Source organism: Poecile atricapillus, chromosome 10 (assembly GCF_030490865.1).
Source record: "Poecile atricapillus isolate bPoeAtr1 chromosome 10, bPoeAtr1.hap1, whole genome shotgun sequence".
Classification (NCBI taxonomy): domain Eukaryota; kingdom Metazoa; phylum Chordata; class Aves; order Passeriformes; family Paridae; genus Poecile; species Poecile atricapillus.
In genome coordinates, this window is record NC_081258.1 from 7,248,298 (window position 1) to 7,270,706 (window position 22,409).

At 39.8% G+C, this 22,409-nt stretch overlaps 1 protein-coding gene across 6 annotated transcripts in view; it reads right to left on the bottom strand.

Annotated features, from left to right (window-relative positions):
• The window catches only part of ZNF536 (zinc finger protein 536), a 340,166-nt gene that overhangs the window by 179,313 nt on the left and 138,444 nt on the right, over positions 1-22,409 (bottom strand). For all 6 annotated transcript variants that reach the window (XM_058846306.1, XM_058846307.1, XM_058846308.1 and 3 more), the window contains one exon: positions 1,869-4,040. In XM_058846306.1, coding sequence (XP_058702289.1) covers positions 1,869-4,038 — 2,170 coding nt within the window. In that variant the 5' untranslated portion in view covers positions 4,039-4,040. The remainder of the gene's footprint in view (positions 1-1,868; positions 4,041-22,409) is intronic.

Sequence of the window (22,409 nt, forward strand, 5' to 3'; positions counted from 1 at the left end):
AAAATTTTCCACAACAATACATTTAACAAACCAGAACACTTGGAATTAAAGTTTTCAGGGCACTCAAAACACACCAACTTTCACATATATTGTTTCAAATCCTCTTCAATCTCTATCCGTTCAACCTCACTCAGAAGACTCTGGGGCTGTGTTTTTCAAAACTTTTCCTGACAGCCCTGAAAGGCTTCAGACAGAATTTGAACAATTTCAGGATCTTTTCTTTCTGATTGCTCTATGGCATTGCAAAACAGAAGTGACAATTTTTATAATAAAGAGAAGAATTCCCCGCCCACCCCCCCTGCAATGTGTAGGATTTTTTTAAGTGAAAGTTAGAAAAATAATCTTCTTCATCCTGACATATTTTCAATCCTCTTAAAAGAATCTCAACAACTATATATAGTATGAAATTAGCTCTCTCCTGTTAGCCTTGTTCCTACATAGAATTTTCTAATGTGTCTCACCAGTAATAAATTGCAAACGAGGCTGTGACTCTAAGAGTAGACTGTGTTTCATGGGTATTTAAACAACAGCATTAAGTACTATAGGAATCTGTGGAATGTGGAGTGCAGATTTATGTGTCTTAACAATTTCTTTACTGGTTTGTAATAAGCCAGCAAACTAACACTATTTTTATATTAATTTGGCCTCAGAAGTAGAGTATACTGGAGCATGACAAGAACAAAAAAAAAGTTAACTGGCATATACTTAATAACTGTAACTGTGAATTGCCTCCAATACTAAAATATTTATCAAAACTGGGGGGAAAGAAAGCTAAAAGGGATTACCCTCAACAGCCTGCTACCAGCTCTTTAACAGTGGGCAATGTAATGCCTTAAGGTACCTCAAACTGTCTTTCATTTTCTAGACTTAATGGCTGATTGCAGAAATCAATGTTGCCATTAGTAACAGAGTATTTGTTATGGCATGATTTCCTCTGTTGTTAGGCTTGCAGAATGATTACAGTATTAGTGAGGTGCTTGCTTTATAAAGGGCTGAAGATATAACTTTCAATTTACTATCCATTAGTAAGTGACTTTGGAAATATACATGAGGCCAGAAATCTTACCTGTTATTACTTGGAGATTTTATTTCAGCAGTCATAGGCTAGTAACTTTAAAAATTGTACCAGGAAGCTCAATATTTTATAGACATCTCCAATTAAATATTATCTGCTTTGCTATTTTATACACAGCAAGTTAACATGACACACAATACAATTAAAATGTTTCAGTCCGATTTCTATTTTTCTTGTACTTTCAAATGGATGTGAATTAAGCAGGAAGCTTCATAGAAGTTAAAATCTGCACATAAGTTAGAAGATTGTCAAAAGGTTAGTAAATTGTATTCCTGAATCTCTTTTTAATCAATCTGGTGGCCAGGTACAAGGACATAGCTAAGGAACTGACATGGTTGTCAGAAGGAGGGCAATCAGAGAGGTGAGCCAACATGCAGTTTATTAGCTATGGCTCAAAGAAGGCATCTTTCCTCACCCTTTCACACGGAGCACGGGGCAGGATCTGCAAGAGAGACACCATGAATAGAAGAGGAAGACAAAACCACCTTCCAAAACCTGGAGGGAGAGGCCCTGGAAGCGATACAGCCATTGGTGGCTGCTCAGAGCCTGCACGGTGGGAAGGAGTCAGCTGAAAGGCTGGGAAACCTGCCCTTGGAGGGGAAAAGGGTGAGCAGAGAATGAACCTCGAAGGCATTGCGGGAACCCAAACACAGATGTTCTGGCAAATAATACCACATCCCTGTGGACTGGAGGAAACGACCTGACAAGAGAATGCATAAACTATTTTACTGCTGTGATTTCAAATACAGCTATGAAGCTTTCAGTGCAGAGAGGGAAGAAGAAGTTTTCATACCTGAAGAGGAGGGTGAGGAAGGATGAGGGCTGTCCTCCTGAGCACTCCCTGTCTGCGAGAGACCCCCACCTACTCCGCTTTCTTCAGTAATGTTAGAGGACCCAGGTGTTGTTGACCTGCTGACAGACTGAGACTCTTGATCACTTCCAGACCCACGCCGCTCATCAAGACTACCTTGAATTATTTCATCTTCTCCTTTCCTGTCTCTTTTGTGGACCCTGGAGTGAACGACCACTTGGTGGTATGTTCTAAAAACCCTTCCGCAGTCCGGGCATTCAGTTGGCTTTTCTTTTATGTTTCCATGACTTTGTAAGTTGTAATCGAGTCCCTGGTTCATACCATGTGACAAAAAATCTCTGCTGCCTTCTAAAGGGTCTAGTTTGCTTGGCAAGTCTCTCTGATTGCCCATTTTAGTGCTGTGAACCAAATCAGCAGGCATTTTCTGCTTAGAGCCATCTGCTCCTACTAACACATACTCCCGCTTCTCCTTATCAAACATAACTCCAGCATTTGCCAAAGTGTCTTCGTGGCTGCGCTGTATCTGCTGCTCTTTAGACAAAAAGCCATGTTCCATGGCCATTCCCCTTGCCATAAGCTGCCAGGCCTGATAGCTGTTTACTGGATCCATCTCTGCTGCTTTGGCGGCAGCTTGTAACCTTTCTATACAGCTGGATTTCAGAGGAGGCACCAGATTGAGACAGCCCAATAAAGAATGTTTATCCCCTTCGGCAATACTGTGGCCAATGCCAGAAATGGGCGAAAGGAGCTTCCCCAAGACTTCTTTCTCTTTCATGGGCATATCTCCTTTGTTGTAGATTTGATTTTGTTCACTTAACCTCGCTTTGTCTGGAGGAAGAAACCCACTCTGCAAACATGACAGGTATCTTGAATACAAATTTGCATGAGCTTCCTGGGACATGCTGCTGATGGAGACAGGTACTTCAGGATCATTAGGAGATTTGTTCTTTACAGATAACTTATTCAGGTGAACTTTCATGTGGTTTTTAAGAAACCAAGGCTCTTTGAATCGCCTCCCACAGATCTGACAGCAGTGTTCAAAGGAATCCTTGTGCTTTCTCATGTGGCCTTTTAGGAACCAGGCTTGGCTAAACACTTGGCCACACACCTCGCAACGAAACTCATTGGTGGATTGCTCCCCATTCCCATTGGAGCCCTGGCCCTGTGCTGACTCTGCAGTTATGTGAGCCTTCTCCACGTGGCTGATCAGCTCCTCCTCCTGCGAGGCAGCAAAGTCACACAGAGTGCACTTATAAGGCTTGTGTAGGATCCTTATGTGCCTGTCCAGCTCTTCTCGCTTCTTAAACTTGCCTTTGCAAAATGTGCATCTGAACCCGGCTGTCTGAGCGACAACTTCTTCCTGGACACTGACCGGCTTTGGAGAGGGAACAGGGTTTGAAATATCAGGTGTGTTGTGGTTCGGTGGCACAGACAAGTTACAGTTTGCGAGTGGCATCGGCTGGGTGTGCTGCTGTGCTTTCACATCGGGTCGTGGCTGCAAGAGGCTGCTCTTCATCTGCTTGTCCCGAAGAATTGCTCTCTCCTCCAGCTCATGTAAAAGTCTGTTTTCTTCTCGCACCCTTCCACGACCTTTGCCAAGGTTTCCAAGCTTGTGAGTACGCAGGTGTATCTTCAGGTTGCCTTTCTGAGCTGCTCGGTGGTCACAGTAGGGACACTTGAAGGGTTTCTCTCCAGTGTGAGTTCGCATGTGTAGCGACAGGATGCTGTTAAATCGAAAGCGTTTCCCACAGAGGGGACAGGGGTACTTTCGGTTTTTCCTGGCGTCATCCTCGATGTCGCTCATCTGAGACATGATCCCTAGGTTTTGTCCATTTAAGAACTGCTGCAGATCCACACGCCCGTTCAAGCTGGTATCAACCTCTCTATTGAGCTGGTTTGCCAGCAGGGCCATCTGGCTGCTGATGGGCTGGTTTGCTATGGACATGTGACTTTTGTCTTCTAGTGGCACTGACGCCTTCTCCTCAGGGTTCTGCCTGTTCTGGAGCTCCGGGAAGGCATGGCTGAGCTGGGAAGTGATCTGGTGCAGCTTCTGACTCATTGAATATTGCCCATTGAGTATGGTGCTGTTGAGATGGGCGTCAGCTTCTGGCACAGCTGAAGAAACACCAAGGCACAAACTAGCTTCCTCCATCTCTGAAAATCAGAAGATATTTTAGATTCAGACTGTGAAAGAGTTACAAGCATTGAATCACTGGCGTACAATTTGCATTTTACGTTTTACATACTCATAATAATGCAAAGGAATTAGTGTAAAAACTATTAAAAGAATATTGTCAACTGTGCTACACAGTTTGGATCATACATGTACTCATTCTTCACGTGTACCAAGAACTATTAATTACTATTTTAAAATATGCGACAATTTCAAAATCTAATTACTACAGAAGGGGTAAAGGCTTTTACCACCTCCCTTGTCCTTCTTGTGAAACTGCACCTGTCTGCATTTCTGAATCTATAGAAAAAGAAATCTTATGCATCTATCCCATTTTCATAAAAAAAGCCAGCAAAAAAAACCCCAAATTAGAAATCCATTTGTAACTTTCGGTTCCATTAACCATATTCAATATATTACACATTCTACATTGAGAAAGATAGTTTTATGATTTGGCAAAAAACGGATGGTATGATATTTACTGGTGTACAATAAAACAAGATAATGTTTTGGGAAAAAATAAAGGACAAGCTTTAGAACAATAAAAGGGATTTTGCTTTAGTCAACAAAAAGTGCAGTAATATCTCATTAAGCTGATTAGTATGCTGCTTAGAAACAGTACTAGGTGCTGTAACACATGATTATAATCATAAAAATCCTTCAGTGTTTGCAAGTAAGCATTAACGAGGTATATTAAATTTTAAGGAGACTGCGACTAGCAGCTTTGTAAACCTCTGAGATTAAGATTTAACCCTTCTGTTACAAAACATTGATATTTTGTCATTTTGAAACTGAGCCCATCAAAAGGCATATAAATTATCTTCTGCCAAGTCTTTTAATTCATCCTTGAGAACCTTCAGATTTCTGTTCCTAGGAAAACTTGCCAGATTACAGAAGGAATATCTCTGTCCTTCGTTGGGTAAGACATGTGATTTAAGACACTTTGATTTGTTTTGAAGAGCTCTCTTATGGAACTAGATAAAACCAATTAAAATCTGGGGAAGGTGTTGTGGAAAGCCCCAACAAGTTTAAGAATTCTAATAACTTTCCTAATACACAGTAATGACTACAAATTGTAGCTACACTATGTATATTGCAGGAAATTAGAATTCAAAGCTGTTTGTTAAACACAAGTGCTCTGTTCTGGTCTGCATAATTGTCCACAATAATCCATCCTTGCCACTTCTCTACTCTATACAGATATAATGTATCTATAAAATTCTGTTTAAAATATAAAGTTTCACATAACTAATTCATAAACTATATGATGCTATAAGGTTATATTAGACCACAATTAAGATTTTTTTGTTGTTCAGTGGAGTGATTTGACACTTTATTCACTCACAAAACTACTGAATTCTATAGGTTCTTAAAAAATTAATTTGGTCAACCCTCTCTTTGGCTTTAGCCAAAAGCATTTTTCTCGCTGTGTCTTCTACAAAGGCTCCAGGCACACCCTGGGTGGACACCATTCCTCACATAGCTTCACAGTGGCCACTTGATAGACAATTCAAGGTCCAGACCTGGCACATACTTAAAATGCATGTAATTGTGCTCGTGGGAGCAGTCCAGTAGACTTCAAAGGGTGACTCTTGAAAGCAAAGTTCCACACATGATTAAGTATTTGCAGGATCAGGGCCTAAAAAAAAAGCATGGGAGGTCTTCGAGGGGAGACCTCTCTGGTCCTGACAGAATGACTGAGGTTGTGACACAATGCAGATCTTGTCAGAAGTACAGGAAAGAGTTATATTCATGTATATTAAAAAAAGAACATAAGCTACCTAATTTTGCCCATATATATAGCAGATCTTTTTCGAAATTAAACAGTCCCCCGAATCAGGTCACATGTTGGGGACACATTATTTGCATGCTGTCAATGTTATTATTTATTAAAATATTAAAGAAATCAAGTATATAAAAGAACTCCAATTAAGTTTAGCTCACAGTGTCTGATTTCCAAATGTAGAGGAGAACATAATCAAGCAAGCCAGGTGTTCACCCAAGACCACAATCATTCAAAATGTGGGTACACACAAACAACTTTTTTTATTTTTTTTTATTTTAGGGTGCTTAACTTTTGGAACAAACCAAGTTTCATGTTCAAAAGGATTAATTAAACAACTTAAGACTTATGGTACTTAGGTCTGCCATTGCCTGAAGTTAACTGAGATTTTGAATATCTGCCTATGTACTTCTTAAAAAAATAACAAATACTCTCCCAAATAACAACATGAGAAAAAACCCCAAAATCTGAATCGACTTTTTGTCTGGATTCCACATACCCAGGAGTGTTATTTCTTCCCACCATGGTTAAACAAGGCATGTTGGCAAACAAGAACATGACAATTCCAGAAATGCACAGCATGTGCTGACACACACATACATTGAAGAAGGTTTAGAAAGGTCTTTGTGAATTGTTATTATTCTATAACAGCTTCAAAAATGCAGTCTAAATTTCATTTTTTTTCCAGTTGATCTCAACAGGACCTGGTGCTTTTACATGCTCAGAAAGGTTTGGGCAGTTAATTTTAGCATTTTATGCTCTATCGAAGTTTGGAAATCCTGACAGATCCCAGTGGAATTTATTAATTCTGATGTTTAACCCTAAGCATCAGTTCAAATGCATGGTTATTTGGATTGGGGAGGGGAGTTGTGGTTGAGATTTTAGTTATTCTGTGCCTCTTTTTCAAACATAACTTTAATAAAGTAACAACAGCAGTTGTAGCTGGAACATGGCAAGTGTTCCAATTTTTCCTTTTTGCTATTTCCTGTCTCCTAAAATAATACAGAAATATTTTATGTAGACTATAGAGAGAATAAATGAAAGAAAATAAAATAGAGGAATACCAAATCCATAATTTCTCATTTAAAGACTAATAATTTTGGATCAAGTCAGAGGAGCCTAACCCCTCCACATGGCTCTTTTGGCATGGGAAATGTTAAACATTTTTGATTAAATATGCAGAAAGGTCAGCAAAGCCTCTGCTTAGTGAGCAACAACCAGCTCTGAATGCCGCCTACTCTGACCAGCCATGCAGTTTCTGGGATCCAGCTACCACAATCTCAAGGTGCATTCTTTACTTAAACTGCATTTTCCCCCTCATCTGCCCCTACTTCTTGCAGGCCTGTTCCTTCCTCTGGCTCTAAATCGTCTCTTCTTTTCCTCACTCCAGCCTGGTTTCATTGTAGAGTATAACCATGGCACTGACAGTACTGGCCTGTGAAATTTCTCCTCCTGCCATGCCCAGTTACAGCTTTTCTGAAAACAGGGACCTTGCTACTGTTCAGCTTTCACAGAAATCACTCTTGGTATCCCTTAGCTCTTTCACAACAAAACCTACCAAAATCTCATCTTGCATCCACATGCAAGACAGAAACAAAACACATCCTCATCCATCATTCCACTATGAATTAGATAACTCAATCTAATTTGCCTAATTTCTCAAAAAAATTAGCGATTTCATTCTCTCCCTCTTTATCCATCATCCCTGTCTAGATCTATGGCCAGACAGGGTGACACCAGGTGGGGTAAGGGGCTTTCATTCCCCAGTGAGTTCACAGTACTCACCTTGGTGTCAAGGTATTCAAAGATAAAAAATCTGGAAATGTCAATTTGTAAGTGCTACTTTGATGCTCCATGATAGGGAAAACATCTAGCTTTCAATTTTTAAGGATATAGTCTATCACATTATTTTCATGATCCTGATCTCTCATATAAGGAAAGCACAGGATGTTTTGCCATCTCTCGCACTGGGAACAGAAGCACAATGTTCTCTGTAGTTAACAAATGTTTACAAAATGAACCACAAATCAAATTTGAGATTGTTAAGAAATTCCAAATATGTTTGCTGAAGTTTATTTAGTAAATTTCTGACCTTTAATTATCTCAAATGTTGTGTAAAGACTGTCCCTCAAGACGTGGCACCTCAACAGAGCGTGCTGGGATCAGGAGTTGTTGTGGGCTGCCCTTTCTGACCTAAATAAACCCTCAGCTCTTGCCTGAGTGAGTTGCTGTGACCAAAACCCCCAAAATGACCCTGCTGCATACACAGGCCACAGCCCAGCTGGGCTCACAGTGCACTGGGCAGGGCAGGAGCACCCTTGGGAAGCACCACACTGACCATCCGAGACCATCTGGCCATGCCCTGTGCCCAGTGTGCAGGAGCAGCTCAGCTTCTGAGACTCACTGTGGGATACAGATGTTATAAAAATACTCTCTCTCATCTCCTACACAAAGGTACAGTGAGACTGGATTCAAGTCCCTTTGATGATACTAATAGTTATTTTGATTTCACTTACATTTTTGCCCTCAAGACTATTTCCTGTGATATCAATAGCAAAAGTTCTGGCTTTAGCCATTTCAACTGAACACTCAGATTTTATTTAACTATTTGAAATGGATTACTGGAATTTAAAACCAATTATGACACCAGAAATGCCTGTCATCACAACTACATTAATGTAATACGAGAAGCTGAGCTTCCTCTTGCTGGAAACAGAGAAAAAAAAAAAATATGGCAAGCAGAGTGACAGAATTTAAAGATAAATCTATGCCTACGCACACATGTAAACATATGGAGGCACATGCATATCTGTATACAGACACATATGTGCAGACACACACCTGTTATCTTTGTAAACAGATGGACCAAATTCAGCTCTTATTTACACCTGTTCATTCCTGCTGGACACACACACACACACTGAAGCTGTCCCCTCTTCAGTGCTGTAGAGAAAACAGTCATTTTAAAGCCACTGTTGTGCTGTTATTATAGCTTAGATTAGGTTAGTTAAAAGATTTACAGTTCAGTAAGCAAAGTAATGCTTTACAAGCTCACGTGTTTAAACGACAAGCTCGCTCTGGCCCTGATCCTCTGAGCAGTTAGAGCTACACACACTGTTACTTATGCTTTCAGAATATAGACCTGGTATTTATCTTTCCAGCTAGAGAAATTCACATATATCTACATTATCTTGTGGTCCACTGGCAAATTCTAAATACTCCAATACAGACTGCTTCAGTTCTTAGCAACTCGTAAACAGGTATTGCTGAGATCGGAATATATATTGAATTTTTATTAAATATTGTACTTATTGTTGCAGCAGAAACAGTTGAACTAAGGCTGTTATAAGCATAATACACTCCTGTTAAGAAATACAGAACACCAGACTACTGAACCCTTTCAGGGTCATTAAACAGCTGTAAACATTATTACAAAAATAAACCAGAGATTTCATGCTTACATTTTAGCCCAGAGCTTGGTGTGCTGAGCAAGTACATTTTTTTCATCTCTTACAATCAACGCTGGTGACATTTGGGCATCCAAACAAATTACATCACAAATATTACTGAGGTGGGTAGGATACTGAGCAGTTTATTTGTCAGATGATTAATATATAAACAGTAGGGCAGGATAAATGACCTACTCTTCTTTGACTGATTTGTAGGCAATACTAAGAGACGTAGATGTAAATAGTTAGATTTTAACAAAAACATGTGTGCACGGAAGGGAAGGGAAGAGATCAGCTGTATTTAATGCCACCAGGACAGCATTATCCAGTCTGATAAAATGAAATAAACATTAGGCCAGATTGTATTCTCATTTTACTTATGGAAAATAGAGTAATTGCATCGACTTCATAGGAGTTTTTGTTAAGTAGGTGTCCTGTTCCTTGGGGTATAATATAATTATATCAGGAAAATATATGGTTTCTGGAGTATAACAGGATGTCTTTAAAAAAAAAGAGCGTTGGCCTACAGGTAAGGTGTCCTATCTATTTGTTTTTATTTAACCATTATTAAGGCCAGCTGTGTAATTGGTGATCAGTGTTAGTGGCAGGAGCACGCTGAGGTTCCGCAGGCGTCGCAGAGCGCGCGTACCCTGCAGTGAGCGCGAGGCAGGATTGGAGCCCAGGCTGCCCAGAGCTCTGGGGGAAGCAGGGCTGCTCCATCCCACAGCCCAGGAGAATCCAGGGGCTGCAGCCTCACACCAACACCCATCCTCCAGCAGCCGGGACCACGCAGGGGGCAGCCGGGAAGGCATTTGACAAAACTGTAGCTGCTTTGTAGGGCTGATATTTAAACAAGCTGCTTATTGATTCCAAAACAAAGTACTCCTTTAGTAACAACACAGCCAACTCATTCCACAACAGTTTTTATGTCTTAAAGAAGGGTTAGCAGAGGGATTTTGAAGTTTCAAAAGTCATTAGCAGACAGAAAATGGTTTGCTGAGGCTGTAGTGCCTTTGCTCTGGGCTGGGAAGAGAGCTGCTTTCTGAAATACCTGTTACATCTGCAGGGTACTTTCTAGTTAGCACAGCCCTTGGGGCTGATAACTGATCAGTGGAAGATAAATCACCAGAACAGTCTGCTTGGTAGCACCCATGGAGTGGAGGACTGTGAACTGTTTGTGATCACAATCTAGGAAGATGAGCACAGAGGAGAAGAGAGGTCATTTATAAATCTCGCTCACAGATTAGAATAGAAAGATTAGAAGAATGCAGACAAGCTGTTTGATTTATTGCTACTTTGCATGTGACTTCACAAAATCTGTTTTCCTCCTTATTTATTCTATTTCACTTGCATATACTTAAGAAGTCAGATCCAAAGAAGAGAAAGATAAATAATTGGTACTGAAAGTTCAGTAGATTAAAAAAAAAAAAAAAAAAATCGGGATTTTTTTTCCAGGCACTGGTTGCATCTGGGATCATTATTTTTTAGTTTATAAACACTGATTCTCATTTTACTTTTTTTTTTTTTTCCTAGTGATCTTTCAATGGCAAAAGTAAAGATAAGAGTGATACCAAAATTCATATTGGAGCCTTATTTGTGGAATGCTTCATTAAACTAAAGCTTCCGTTACTTTAGAAACAGCATTTTTTAAAGTAAATTTGTTATTTTCATGTAATTTGGAATGTATACAACTGATTAAACCCTCTCCAATTTGATCAATTTCCTGTAGCTCCTATCTGATCATTCACTTTAATTAATCTAACTGGCATCCACATCAGATTGAAGAAACCTTAAAATTAAGCTTTTAATGAACCACTTTACCATCACAGAGTACAAATAAAATAATAAAATGCCTGGAAGACTTTGCAAAGCATATTTATTATTTCATTTTTTGTCATTTTTACAGCATGGAAAGGGCTCTGAATCTCCTGCTCTCATCTGAGGGCACTGTACTGCCTGGAAGTCTGCAATGCTCTAACCTATTATATAATATTAAAAGATACATAATGTTGACCCTATTAATCCTACATTCCTCAAAAGGCTGAGCATTTCAACTGGGTGAGGACAGGAGGATCAGACCCCCTGAACCAATTACAAAGAGATCAATAAAGGAGAGTTAAGACCACAAAACTCAAAGCACAGTTTGAAACAATTTAAATCCAAAACTGTAATGCTGGGTTGATGATTTTTTTTCATTTCACAAAGGCTTAGACTTAGATTTTGTGCGCAACTAAATATAATGTCAAATGCACATATGTCCCAAAGATCAAAGTATGATTGACTGTGAAATATTCATATGTGATCGCCCAGCGAGATTTTGTTCACAAGGGCACCTGTCAGAAGCATAAGCTTGGATACAAATCATCAAGTAAGTATGTAAAATCATTACTAAAATCCAGGCATGCAATCAGATAGTCAGTTGTCTGAAACTGCTGGACTGTAGCCAGCACAGTGGCTCAACAGACTAATGCTTTGGTCTTTGCAGATCCTCAGGGCCCTGGTTCAGTTCCTCCTGCTACTGGTCAGGTCAACTGTCTGTACCTAGTGTTGACTTTCCTGGCACTTAATGCTAGGAGCAAAGCAAAAAAACCCGAGTCCATAAGTTGCCTTTGACCTGAGCCACAGAAACATCTGCTGGTTGAGTCACGAACTGCTTGTTGGCCAAGTTTAACAGGATCCGAGCCTGTTGCGGATCAGCTCTCTCAGCAGTAGGTGTCACTGCAATAAATAGATGGATTTCAAGGGACAAAGACACACATTGCCAGGGAAAACGCATAAACAGAACATCCGTGGATAGGGAGAGTTTAGAAAAGAAGTATGTGGTCCAATTAGACTTTTCCTTTAACTTTATGCAAAATGCTGGAAGTCTGGTTTAGGGAGGAATTAAATTGCATGAGTGGGATTGCCAACAACAACAGCACCGTAATTCTGTCTTTTAGTCCTGTGTCACAGAGATCCTTTAATTCACATTAATCACCTCCCTGCAATCCCAGGTCTATTAGGTAAAGACTGTTACAGTTAAACCTTTTTTTTTTTAAAAAAAAAAAAAGCTCTCTAACAAATTAAGTCATTTTCTCTAGTGGAACAAAAGACCTAGTTATATGGAAAGACACTGCACACTCAACTGTAGTTGTAGGACTGAAAGACCACAAGGTTAGCCTATTTTTTGTCAAATTAGAGAGCCTATACCCAACCCTATCTGCATACAGAACAAGGAGAGAGAGAACACATATAACAGCTTGGGGGGTGGGGGGAAGATGTCTCAAGTATAGATTTAATTAATAGAATGCATATTTTGAAGAAGCAGCAACCAATTTATATTTGAAACAGAAATATTTGGTATGCCAAGTAATATCACAGAGATGCCAGCCAAGTCTACACCATATTTGGTTTCATTATCACAAAATGGTTTGTAGGATAATTAAGGATGCTCCAAATTGCATGCTATTGAGTTAGATTGTAGACAAAACAATGCATCACTAAGCATATGGGCTACCTGTGATGACATCAAGACAGAAACTACGTGCCTATGAAAATGTTTTAAAGAAAAAGAAAGATTAATACATTAAACCTTGTGTAACCTGTTGCACATGAGAGAGAACATATGTGACAATACGTACTCCTAAAGTACATATATAATACAACAGCATTTGTTTTACTTCCAAAAATACTGAATGGGGAACAAAAGAGAGGAATATAGAGAGAATGTAAAGATAAATTACTGAATTATTTAAGGTCAGTATATTTAAGAAAAAAAATATGAAAAAAAATCACCCCCATGAAAAGCATAAAGGGCCACACTACAAATGTGGAAAGAGCTCCTCCTTTCCCCCAGCAGCTGCTGAAACTTGCCCAGCAGTTACTCCCATCAGCTCCTGCCCCAGTATTCCCTAAAGGCCTCCAGCACATGGAACCCCAAAGCACACTGTGATCAATTCAATCAGAGAGGAGAGGGACACCTTTACTAAATGTTTCTTTGCTGGGTACAGACATATCCAACATCTTAATGCAATGGAAATGGGAACAGGTAGAAATTCAGAAGTAACTTCCCCAATTTCAGTGCTCCCAAAGAGCATAAAGGGACCAAGTTTTCAGAATTTCAGCACTGTAGAAATAAGTATCCCTAACTGATAATTTCCACATCTCATTTAGGGAAAAGATTGCCCTGTATCTTGACTTAAATAGATGGCTCATCCTCTGTAAAGAAGCCAGGGACAGCATCCAGAATTCTGACTCCCATTTCTTGGTCCAGTATGGCAGATAGCTTTCCTTTATCAAACATAATTGACCGCTGAAAAGACTGGGTTTTTTAACTCATGGATAACCTGTCAGCGTAAAACTTTCTTTTTGTTAAAATACTAGAGAGAGTTTGGGCTTTTTTTTTTTAATAACAGAGTTTCTTGACTGTTAATGCCTTCTATCTCCAAATTCTATCTTTTTTCTTCCCTCAATCCAACTGATTTATTTTTTTTTTTCTCCCTATAACACATGGACTTGGTGACAAAAAGTACCACACATAATTTAGATGGTCATAGTGATTCTTAGATACAAGTGGCTACAATGAGTCATTACTCATCATATTAGTTTAATACTAATTTCCAGGAAAAAAAATAAAAAGGATAAAGCTGAGAAACCCTTAATTTCAGTGGAATGAGATGGAGTAAAAGACGTAGTTGAAATATCCAGGGACACTGGAAGCAGGTTGATTCTGGAAAAATAGACCAAACATTTCTCAGAACACCCTTTGTGTTTGTGGTCTCCCAAAAAACAGAAAGAAAACTTGTTAAAGAATTAAGTGGAAAAGATAGATGAGGAAACGCCACACAGACTGGGCCATAAAAAACGTACTTAAAATTACTTATCACCAAGTAAAATGAAACAGAAGAAAACACAAATCCCCTTTAATCCATTGGTGTTCTGTTCTGCCCATATTCTTACTAATATATCACTGCTTCTGTCATTTAACTTTATTAATTGATCACTGTCATGAGCACAAGAGCAGAGCTGGGAGCTCTAAGGCCAACTTGTACCTCCTAAGCTGCTTTTCCACTGGTCTAAGTGGCTCAGGTTACCAGGGTGTGGTTAGCAGTCACTTCACTGCTCAGACACCCTGGGATCAGGACATCTCCAGAAAACAAGCTCTTTATCCTATGCTCTTTTAGAGAAGCAAAAACAAATACATCACACTGCTCTTTCAGAGGGAGGAAGACGACCCCAAACAGGAACATCTATACTAAAAGTAACTGACTTGGGGTATTTCCCTGTATTTTCCCAGCTGCTTTTAGAATCCTCTCTACCTGTCGCAGTGAGATTATTCTGCCTCTTCCTCTGAATGATGGTACCAAACCGTTGTTTTACTGTTTTTACTGTTTTAACAGTTTTTACTGTTTTTACTGTTTTAAGTTTTGCAGTTAAACCAAGAGAGTAACAAAGATGTCACACAAGTGACCACAAAAAAAATGTCCCATCTTGGTGGCAGTGCTCTTGGCTGCAGCGAGGTGCAGCCCCTGAAGGGAACAGAGAATCTCCTCCCTTTGCCCTGGAGGATCAGGCACAGGAATCACCTCGTGCATCTCTCGAGGGAAGCAGAGATGGGAGCACTGACTATACTGAAACAGGACACGTGTTTAGGTGCAATGGCCTTCAGGATCCAACAAGCTGGGCACCACCTGCTGTTTGGGCAGCCCTGTTTCATCTGGGCACAGTAGCTTTGATCATTAATAGAAAGGGCGCTTTGGGATAGGGCACATGGCAGATAGATGAATGAGGGGAGAAGGAATACTGTAAAAATACAATAACATTTCAAAGCTAGCTGCAGGATAAAAATCCTTTAAATAATTTTGATGTTAATTGCAACATTCCAGGCCCTTGGCTGAAAAGACAGCCTCTCATGGTGATAGGCCAGTGGTAACAAAGCTGACAAAGAAAGTCTGATAAATGCAATCACAGGATGACAGACCCTGGCAAGTTCAATTACGGTTGCAAAGTCAGGTGGGAGATGGACTCTGCTGACTGTAATATATCCTTAGCAGCCAGCTCCGGCCATGTACAGCTCTGACCAAACTCCTTCGAGTGACTGACAGGATCCCAGGAGCCTTCAGTCCCATGGCAAGCTGACAGCAGCTACTGCTGTTATCAGAAGGTCCAGGGACTAACAGGGAGTGTTTTACTGCAAGATTTCAACACAACACACAAATAAATGCCATAAACTCTCAGAGAAACTATTTCAAGCCTCTTGAAAAGTCTGTGCAAATGAGAAGCTTGTGTCCACTTTCTCCAGCTCGTGTAAAGCTTCACTCAATGTTAATTTTCTCTGCTATAAACCAGTGTGAATCCAGGTAACTCCAGAAAAACACAAAGCCAGACAAAAGGAGGGGGAAAGGCTTGGTGGCTCAGGCTCAAGGACCTGGCCATGGGAGGCAGTGAATAGGCTCCCACTGCTTGCAACAGGACCACCAGAGAGATTCTCTTCCTACAGGACTGAATCCCAAATGCTTCAGAGCTGAGAGCATTCAGGAGTTCCCATACAAAATCCCTACTCGAGCAATGGTATTGCTTCTGTTGCCCAAGCAAAATCTCATTTTTCTGAATTCCAGCTCCTTGCACCTACATTTAGGAATATGGAGATCATTATACCTCTTTCTAATTAAAAGGATTTTCATCTCCTTAGTTTTATGCTTCAGAATAGACTAACTATTCTTATTTGATGTGAGAAAGAAGGAAGTAGATGTATAGAGCAAAATTGTGGCTTCTCATACTTCAGTGCAAAATTATCTAAGAATTTAAGTCATGTTTAATCAAAGTATCTGGCTTCCTTGCAGATTTCTGTTGTTTTGGGGTTTTTTTAAGTAGCAAAAAAAGAAGTCTTTTCCCAATTTTTTGTTGTTCAATTTTATTTTCCTAATGACTTTCTTAGGAAAAAAACCAAACTCACAGTGTTATTAAACAACTTCTTTGTTCTTTTTCTGGGTTTTCCAAAATGATTGTAAAATGACAATGGTATAAAAATTATACTGTAAAAAATGTAAGCACTGTGAATGAGCAGAGTTATTCATTTATATCCCTAGCTTATGAAATGCCTGTATCATGTATCCTTTATCCAACAGCAGACTCTTTTAGCTTCAATCACAAGAGCTAACAATATGTTATTGATATGATTTCAGGAAGCTGTCAGCAGGCAGCTTCGCTTTCAGCTCCTCAGCTCTGCTGAGCGCGCACAGAACGTACCTGTGCCTCTCCCGCAGGAGAGCTGGCAGCGAGGTGCACATTCCTGTCAGCTGTCACAGTGGAATAAAGAGAAACCTAAACAGGTCTTCCTCGCTAACTGCAAGCTCACAGCCCTTACACAGCGAAAAGGCACTGCTGGTTTCCCCAGGAGCCCGAGCAGGAGGGATGCTCACTGTCCCTGCAAAGAGCTGGGGCAAGGACCAGCAGCACAGGGGACCCAAGGCACTGCTATGGGCCTTCACCCTTCCTGCCCCATGCCCACCTCCTCTCCCAGCTGGCCTTTCACAAGTTTCCATCTTCCTCCTGTGCCTCCAATTCTGCTCAGCACAAATCAGTAGGAAGATGAGTGGGCAGGGGGTGACCAGGTGTCTGCCTCTCCAGGAAGCAGAGGGGTGAAATGTGCCCGAAGCTCTGTACACCCCAAGGTCTCCAGGAGCTGTCAGAGCCTGTTTGTGGAGTACAGGAGGTGTGAATGGGGGTGCAAATCAGGACCCCTGGTGTCCTGCTGCACCTGGTCCTTTGGGCTCCCTTCAGAACTGGGGTGCAATCAAAATGAGAGGTGAGGGTCTTCTGTAAAGATGCAAACTTCTTCGTTTATAAGCACTTCTGCTGGAAGGAAAAATAAAGTCAGCACATAAGTAAGTCCAGTATTTTATAGATTGTATTTATGTGCTACTTTATTTTCAGAACCTGAAGAATAATCACAAATGTCAGAAGCCACGACAGGTAAGCTAAAAGTGCAGTCCTTTCCACTTTAGGAAACCTGTGGGGTTTAAAACTAGTTTTTTTACTGGCTTACAAGCTTTAATAACAAAAGAGTATTTTGTACAATTAGATGTTGGTCATTTTTTTTGTCTGACAAAGAGCAATAACAGGCTGCTGCAGAAGTTAGCACAGTTTTGGTGAGGCTTTTTTTCCCTCCAAATGATCAGAGAAAGTACAGTACTTTCAGGATGTGCCTCACTTGCTCTTTAAAGGGTAAAACAAAATATTCTCCTAGCTATTCTAAGCCTGCCATATAAGTATTATGCTGTTACAGATTTCAAAAGGTTAGCTTCAATGAACCTGACATCAGTATAACCCAAAATAACCCATTCAAGAGAAAAGTAAGAAATAATTGCTGTTTTCTCTTTTTTTTTCCTCAGCTATATTGCTATAATGATTTTGCATAACAGATTGAACAAAGTGCTGTTGTGACAGGTGGTAGAATTCAGCTAGTAAGCACAGAGACAGGGTTCAATTTAGTTTGTGAATCCTTTAATTGTTGTGCAGCTAATTAAAGAAGGTTCTTTACACTCGCAAGTGTTTACCGTTGCTAGTATGCATACATGAAAAATTAAATTGTGCCTTCAAGGGCTGAGAACTATAGAAAAATCATAGCTGATTCTGCAACATGCTTACCAGCTCAAAATAGCTGCTTTTCACAATTGGAATTTGTAAAACTTTTTGCTAAGCAAATATAGAGCTAATTAGAAGTGTTCGTTGGACCAATTAACATTTAAATAAATAAGCCATATTGCACATTTCACAGTCTTTATTTAATGATGCTTCTTAACTCTTTGGAAAGATTCCTTTAAGTACAAATAAGTTGTCATAAAAATGAAAGACAAAAATAACACCATAACAGTATATTCTATGCTTTTTTCTTTTTTGCCTTGAAGTCTTCTCTAAAACTCTATACCTGTTACTGGGGAAGGGAGAGGGGGGGATACACAAATCTGGTTCCTTCTTTCATCTTGTCAACTTACCTTTCCACCTTTTTGAATGCAAACAGAAAAACATATTTGATTACTATTTAAAGTGTTATGATAGCTCTGTTTGTTTTGCCCCATGGAACAGAATCTGGTTTAGACAAAAATTCTTACTTTTATCTCATAAAATGGCCATTCCAGCCCAAAAGAAGGGTGTTCTCAGAAGAGACTGCTCTTAGAGCAAGAAAAACAGCAGTTTGAAAGTTGCATATTTAAACAACAAAGCTGCAGAAAAAACCTAAATCTGTTTTCCAGGCCTGCTGTTTGCATTCCCACAGCAAAACCAGCGCTGTTGTTATACCTAACCCCAGGGCTGCAATTGCCTGTCTCTTCAGGGTCAAGTGATATTTTGCTTTCAAAACAACTGTCTTTTAATTTAACAGTCCCTTTCAATCAATAGGACCCCTTCAGTCTGCGCTGAACATACATTTTCTCTCTCTCTTTCAACCTCCCTAACCTACCTAACACAAAGGTTACATTAAAAACAGGGGGAAGGCTTCCTTCTACTTTTTTCCAAGATGCATTGCACTACCTTGCAATCACACTAAGAGCTAATGTGGAAGGACTCATTGTTGACCTTGGTTTCCAGCACAGAAAACCAAATTAACAAGGACCAATTAACATTCAAATAAATAAGAAAGATTAACAAAGAATACTCTGCATACCAAGAGGGTAAAATAAACTAGAGGAAGGAGTACATTATCTCCCTCAATCAGGATGAGTGGAATTCTCCAGGAAGGACACCAGCCCATCAGAGCATGGATGCACAGGCTGCTCTTTCCAAGGCCTGATGAGCTCCAGAGGGGATGTGGCCATGTGTAAAACAGGAAAAGCTCTAACTTTGGAAAACCCTTGGGAAAATGTGCAAAGACCCCACAGTCCTGGATGATGCTCCTGTGGAAGGAAAGGTGCTTCCCACCTGTCTGGTCTCTGTTCTGCTCTGTTCTCCTGGGGCTGTTGGTATTTGGGATGGCCTCTTCTGATGCTGGGCCAAGAGGAACACATGGCTTTGAGCTCACAGCTGACCAGCAGCAGGCCAAGGTAGACACTTCTTGCATGGGTTGTCAGTGTATGAGGTTTCTGATTTAATTTTTAGTCAGAAAGGTGTGTTTGGTTTTGGTTTTTCTACGTTCAGTAAATTCAGGTTCGAGTCAAAGAGAAGTGGCCAAAGAATATCCAAGAGCCCAAGAAGAAGATATTTGGGAAGACCATAGAGACTGGAAATTTTGTGGTTTAAAATGTACATTCCATTACACTCCACCTGAAGACTCCAAGCTAAATTTTTGTGCTAATTAGGTAGTTGTTCTGAATACTGAGTTGCAAAATACATGTACGAGGTTCTCAAAATTTCATGGTTCAGAGCAAACCTGTCTCTATACAACTTTAATTTCATATACTTCTTTAACCTTTCTTTGGGGGCAGTGAGGGGCACACAGGTACCTGAAGCTGTAACCTGGAGCTACTTTGTAGGGACTCCCTGTGCCATGAAACAGAAAATGTTAATGGAAGAATGGATGGTGGTTGAACCCTTTACCTTCATCTTCCCCTGCCTCTTGCTCCTCCTGTGGGTAAATCTCAAAAAATTACTTTAAGCTGGAAAAATTTCTCCACCATTCTTGGATATCATTACCCCAATAGAACAATTAAATTCCCCACTAACTAATCATCTGCAAAGCCTGTCTCCTAAAAGGAAACTCCTCCTACACAAAGGTTATGAATAATTCTCAGAAGGTTACAACATGATCTATCATTTTAAGTATTTGGATCTGGAGTACTGGTTCAGGCCTCTAACTGACAGCCACCTTTATGAATAGTTAAGAGTTCACAGAGATGATTATCATGTACTATTTAAATATGTATAAAGGACAAAGATAATAACAATACTTTGCACTTTAATAGAAGCTTCTGTCTGAAATTCTCAAAGGAGAGCCGAAGTCCTCACAAATACACACTCACAGCCTCTCTGACCTGCACAGTTGGTCATTGCTATTATTCTCTGGAATTTGGTAGGCTGTTATTGTTAGATTTCTCAAAAATGATAATGTCTGCCTTAATTTATGAAGCAGTTGAAGCTTTACTAAATGAGTAACTCAAAGTGAATCACCATTGTGGGGATGTTGATCAGTGCCTTGTGTTGAGGCAGAAAACAGCATGGGACACCACAGGATGCTCTGCAGATCCTTGGCCCCATTCTGGTCAAGGAGGAGAATCCTCCTCATTCACAGGCTGAAACACCACTGACTGCTCAGCACAATGTCCAGCTGGGAGAAAAGCATTTCCTGCTGCTCTTCAGGTAAAAGCCTTTCAGTAGCCTCAAAAATAATTTTAGATTTTTTTTTTTCCCAGTACTAAATCAAAAAGAGCAAAAGTGGGCTCCACTTGAAAGCCAAACTTGGATGAAGAACACTTTTCCGCAGTTTCTTATGGATACAGGAGGTTTTTAAAAAAATGTTTTAAGGTAATCCATTTCTAAATGCCCTACGTTGATGAAGTCAGCTTCTCCTGTCTTCTGATCAAGAGGCTGAAAGTGACTCTCTCTACTATCCCATAAAATACAGAAGGAAGATTTAATCATGCTCAATTGTATCTTTCACAGAAAATATGAAAAAAGCTACTAAATAGAAACAGAAGTGTGAAAAATATAAAGTCCAAATATCAGTACCAATGCAATGCAACTATAAATTCTGAAATGCTGCCAAAAAGTTGGTTATGTTTGAAAACTGGACCTGGACAATTTGAACTTATGCAAATGGCATTTGTACAGCAGTGGAACCAAAGGTCCTCCTGACCTTAAGGGCATATTTACACAAGAGTCAACTCATCTTGAATAATTCCACCAATGTTTTAAGAAAATATGTCTTACTTCCAACATTACTAATATGTTTATTACACAACTTTGTTTCTTAAACAAGTACATTTCTTAATCAAGTATGAAAAAGGCAAAGGAAAAAAAAGTCACATATGTCCTAAACTACCCAAGTTTTTCTGCTTCCTTTTACAGTACCAGTTTTCCTTCAACATTTTTAAATAATTCTCACAAGTGTCAAAGAATAAATTGCTTTCAGTTTTCTTGAAGAACTTGTAACAAATAAAACAGTTACAGAGAGAGGGAGAGAAATGGGGAAAATCTATTTCAATGTGATTGTTTTCAAATACCTGAAACTAAGTGGGAATGAGCTGGTATCAGGAAATCTCTATGCAACAGGCAACTTCTCTTGAAACAAAATGCATTGAGGGAGAGCTGGATGAGCTTTTTCCACTGGATACTTTGTCCTGTACAACTGTGTTCATTCCCCCTTTTCTTCTCTAAAAATTATCTCAACATAACTTCCCTACCAGCACTGTAGTCACTCTTAACCTTTTGTGATTTTTACTCATTTGTTTGAGTTTTTCAAATTTGGTTAGAAGTCATTTTGTTTGTTTGTTTGTATTTAATTTTAGATCAATTTGTTGAATTCGACTGATAAATTTACTGAAATAACACCCCAAGCCTCTGGCTGCAGTACGACTATCACAATGGAACCCTGATCTCATCCTGGCTCCTATAGCTAATAACAAACAGCAAGGAACTGAGCTCCCTCAGCTCAGATATAACCATCCAAAGTCAAGTTACATTCAGCATAGCTTTCACGCATTCAGAAGATCAGAAAATTGGTTTACCACAACTTATCACAGAGTAACATGTTAGCACAAGTTAACTGATTCACAGTAATTTTTGGTGTACATGCTCTTGGCAAATGTGGTGTAAACTTAGCACAGCTTCCAGTGTAAGCCAAATTTCACTGGTTTCATTAGGGCTGAATTAACACACTGCTCCTCATGTGCTGGGAGGCAGGAACCAGCACAGAGACAGCTACAGCCTCTGACAGTGCTAACCTGGCTGTGGATCTGTACTTACTGCTACGTCCTGGGGTCTCTTGACTAGGTTAAGAAAATCAGGTATTTCAAACTGCAATTTGTTCCATTAAAACAAGATTTTTAACAAGATGTGTTAGATTTTTCATGGGAAGCTACCAGACTTTTCTGGGAGGATGGTCTGTGGTGGAAGTTCCACCAAACATGCAACAGGCTGGCAAAAGTACATAATAAAAATCACAAAGCATCTAAGGTCCATGATATGCAGGACTTAAAACAGTGGGA